The 4,797-nt window shown below is 39.6% G+C and overlaps 1 protein-coding gene across 1 annotated transcript; it reads right to left on the bottom strand.

The window, feature by feature from the left end:
* On the bottom strand, positions 268 to 1,038 carry LOC107627197. Its single transcript, XM_016330050.1, has one exon. The coding sequence runs from the start codon at positions 1,036 to 1,038 to the stop codon at positions 268 to 270; it is 771 nt and encodes a 256-aa protein (XP_016185536.1).

Here is a 4,797-nt window from a genome sequence, read left to right as displayed (position 1 = left end):
TGATCGACCCGCCTTATGTGTTCCTCGGTGTGGACAATCTCTAACCAAATGTCCCGGTGTGCCACACTTGTAACATAGTTTCATACCCAACCAGCATGGCTTATTCGGATGGTAGTTCCCACACTCTTGACATTTCATACCAGGCGAGTAAGTTTTTGACCGTTTCCCTTCACCATTTCTCTTGAAGTTTTGTCCCCTTGGTCGAAGGTAATCGTCGCGCTCCCTATTAGTGTTTCCTCCATGAGTGTCCCTTGATGAGGCTACCGTCTATGCATATTCCTCAACAACTCTCGCCTTGTTCACCAGATCGGAGAAAATCCGAATCTCCAAAGGAGCCACCGCAGTCATGATGTTATCCTTCAAGCCCCTTTGATACTTGATGCACTTCCAACTTTCATAGGTCTCCGGGGCACCCTGACACACCCTAGAGAACCTATAAAGCTCTTCAAATTGGCTAGTATAGTCCGCCATAGATAAGGAACCTTGCTTCAGCTGCAAAAGTTCCATCTCCATCGCTTCCCTTGCAGATTCAGGAAAGTACTTCTTATAGAATGCCATTTGAAACGCATCCCAAGAGATTTCTGCATTCGGAAGTTGCATCGACTGGCACTCTCCTTGCCACCAATGTTGTGTGTCTCCTAACAGTTGATAAGCCGCAAACTCCACGTATTGGTTAGCCGAGACATGTTGAGCCTGTAGTGCGCACTCCATAGCTCGGAACCAATTGTCTGCTTCAGTTGAGTTGGTCGAATCTCTGAAAGTTGGTGGATGAACGTTCAGAAATGAAGCCAAAGTCATTGGAGCACCTACCAAGTCATTACCATCTCCTTCTCCATTTTCGTTCCCATTTCCATAACCGCTCCCATTTCCCGCCAATTGACCCAGCCTCTGCACAGCTTGCAGAGTCGCAGCAGCATTCTCCTCCATGGTACTCGTAAGATTAGCCATTGCCGCCATGAACTCGGCATGGTTATCGTCCGGTTGCTCATTTCTACTCTCTCTTCGTGAACATGTACGACCTCGTCCATGAGTAGCCATTAGGGTTCCAGTCTACACCAAACATTTGATATCAAGGTGATCAGTCTCAATATCAAAAGCCTAGTGCTTCAATTATTCCAAAAAGGCACTCACAAACAAGCATGCTATGAAATATCAAGTAGATAACCTAAATAGCATGAAAGAAAAATGACCCAGAGTATGTAATGAAGCACAATCAATGTAACACCCTAATTACCTTAAGCCTTACCTCATGTCGTAAAGTAAAGGTTAATCAAGGTTACGACAATACTAAGGCATATATATATATATATATATAAGGAATAATAATTCTAGAAGCCCGATGAAGGAAATAAGCTCTAATATAGAATTACAAAGAGTGAACGTTCACACGAAGCTAAAAGCGTAATAGATAAGATCCACTATGTAAGGTAACAAGATATATGTAATTATATAAGAGTATAATAATCATAAGATACTAGCCACATCCCGTGGAGTTTGGGCCGAATAGTTAAATACTGACATACAGAGTTCTGAAAGTAAACAGCTTATACAGAATATCACTCTCAAAATAAGCCTCTAAAGCAAAAGTAAATAAAAAAGTGAGAGTACTAATCAAAATAACCAAAAATGACAACAAAATAGAATAAGATTCTCTGATCTGCTACCTTCAAGCAACTCACTGAGGTGGGTTGTGACCTGCATCTGAAAAATAACAACAACATATGGAATGAGAACCGGAGGTTCTCAGTATGGTAACAGTACCCAGTAATGTAAGATGTAAGACCCCAGGACGCCAGAGAAAATCCTAGAGCTTCATACCAAACAGATATTCAAGCTTAGCAAAAATAAATAACTTAAACTGTAAATAATATACAACGTATCTAATCTTTGGGGATTCTAACTAAAACTAGTCACCGCTGTCCCACAGCCTTTACTAACCTACCCTCCGTGCGATCCCATTGCCAACGCCTACCTAACCTCCTCAGCACCAAACAAACACAGATAATGCAAGCAAGAAAAGCACAGGTAGTGTCATACATATAATACAAGTAATTCATGAAGCAAGTAGACATATTATACAATTAGGCAAACTCAAATAATCAAAGTAAGCAAGCATATAGAAGATGCAGATGATGAATGTCTGTCCTATTGGCTGTGACATCACATATCAGTTATAGTGCCAAACCCGACACAAAATCCGGACAGCAACTCTCGGATTAGTCTCTCTGTTGCATGACGATGCCAAAAAGCATAGGTTTGGATTTTCACACTAAAAATAGAATTTGTCCGTTGCAAGTATAGTCCAAACCCATCAATTGAACATCGATCAAATGTTAAATTCAAAACATATAAACCGAGAGTAATTAAACATCGGGTCGTTCTCCCTTGGAATGTAATTAGAATGTGTCACTCTTCTGGTTGTGAGGAAAAAGGGTTTGTGATGAGCGAATAATTTATACGCTTTTTGGCACTGTTTTTAGGTAGATTTTAGTTTGATTTAGTTAGTTTTTAGTATATAATTATTAGTTTTTAAATAAAAATCACATTTCTGGACTTTACTATGAGTTTGTGTATTTTTCTGTGATTTTAGGTATTTTCTGGCTGAAATTGAGGGAGCTGAGCAAAAATCTTATTCAGAGGCTGAAAAAGGACTACAGATGTTGTTGGATTCTGACCCTGTTTCATTCGAAGTGAATTTTATAGAGCTACGAAAACCCAATTGGCGCGCTCTCAATTACGTTGGAAAGTAGACATCCTGGGCTTTCTAGCAATATATAATTGTTCATACTTTGCCTGGGATTTGATTGCCCAAACTGGCGTTCAAAGTCATCCCAAGGAATTCTGGCGTAAAACGCCCAAACTGGCACCAGAATTTGAGTTAAACGCCCAAACTGGCACCAAAGCTGGCGTTTAACTCCAGGAATAGCCTATGCACGTGAAAGCTTCAATGCTCAGCCCAAGAACACACCAAGTGGGCCTCGGAAGTGGATTTCTGCATCATTTACTCATTTCTGTAAACCCTAGGCTACTAGTTCATTATAAATAGGACCTTTTACTATTGTATTTTAAATATCTCTGGAACATATTATGTAACTTTTACGTTCTGAGACCTCCATGGGAGGCTGGCCACTCGGCCATGTCTACCCTATTTTCACTTCTATATTTTCAACAGTGGAGTTTCTACATCCCAAAGATTAAGGTGTGGAGCTCTGCTGTTCTTCATGAATTAATGCAAAGTACTATTGTTCTTCTATTCAATTCGAGCTTATTCTTATTCTAAGATATTCACTCGTACTTCAACCTAATGAATGTGATGATCCGTGACACTCATCATTATTCTCACTCTTGAACGCGTGCCTGACAACCACCTCCGTTCTATCTGCAATAGCTTGAGTGTGTATCTCTTAGCCTCCTGGTTCACGACGCATGGTTGCCTCTCCTGACAAAAGAGCCCTCCATTTCGTGAGATCAGAGTCTTCGGGGTATAAGCTAGAATCAATTGGCAGCATTCTTGAGATTCGGAAAGTCTAAACCTTGTCTATGGTATTTCAAGTAGGATCTGGGATGGGATGACTGTGACGAGCTTCAAACTTGCGAGTGTTGGGCGTAGTGACAGATGCAAAAGGATCAATGGATCCTATTCCAACATGAGTGAAAACCGACAGATGATTAGCCCTACGTAACCCGTAGCCGGACCATTTTCACTGAGAGGACGGACGGTAGCAATTGACAACGGTGATCCCCCAACATACAGCTTGCCATGGAAGGGAGTACGCATGGTTGGAAGAAGGCAGTAGAAAAGAAGAGGTTTAGAAGCAACAAAGCATCTTCATACGCTTATCTGAAACTCCTACCAATGAATTACATAAGTATTTCTATCTTATTTTCTGTTTTAATTATATTTTAATTATCAAAACTTCAAGACTATTTGAATTCGCCTAACTGAGATTTACAACGATGAATATAGCTTGCTTCAAGCCGACAATCTCCGTGAGATTGACCCTTACTCACGTAAGGTATTACTTGTACGACCCAGTGCACTTGCTGGTTAGTTGTGCGGAATTGCAAAAGTGTGATTGTAATTTTGTGCACCAAGTTTTTGGCACCGTTGCTGGGGATTGTTCGAGTTTGGACAACTGACAGTTCATCTTGTTGCTCAGATTAGGTAATTTTATTTTATTTTTATTTTAGAAAAAAAAATTTTCTGAAGAACAAAATAAAATATGTTTAGTTTTCTAAAAATTCTTCAGATTTTTAAGAATGAATTCTAGAGTTTCATCTTGATCTGTTGAAGCCTGGCTGGCTGTCAAGCCATGTCTAATTTTTTGGACCGAGGCTTCCACTTATCATTGCAGGAGCCTTTTGATTCCCATCAATTTGGCTGTTGTATGTAATGCTCTGCTGAAGCTTGGCTGGCCATTGGCCATATCTAGTGTTTTGGACCGAAGCTTTCACTTAAAGCTTGGCTGGCTAGTAAGCCATGTCTAATTCCTGGACCGGAGCTTTAGACTAACATTGCATGATTCCTGGAATTCTCATTAAGAATTTTGAATTCCTTATTTTTCTTTTTTTTCAAAGCACTCTCGAGAAATACAAAAAAAAAATTATAAAACCATAAAACCAAAAATATTTTGTGTTTGAGTCTAGTGTCAAATTTTAAGTTTGGTGTCAATTACATGTTTTCTTTTTCTTGCTTTTTTCGAAACTTTATGCATTATGTTCTTTGTTGATCTTCAAGTTGTTCTTCATGATTTTCTTTGTTCTGATATTTAAATTCTCCTGTTTAGTGTCTTTTGT

This window comes from Arachis ipaensis, chromosome B02 (assembly GCF_000816755.2).
Source record: "Arachis ipaensis cultivar K30076 chromosome B02, Araip1.1, whole genome shotgun sequence".
In the NCBI taxonomy this organism is placed as follows: Eukaryota; Viridiplantae; Streptophyta; class Magnoliopsida; order Fabales; family Fabaceae; genus Arachis; species Arachis ipaensis.
Note: the sequence above shows the minus strand (reverse complement) of the source record. Positions and strands in the feature narration are given on the sequence as shown.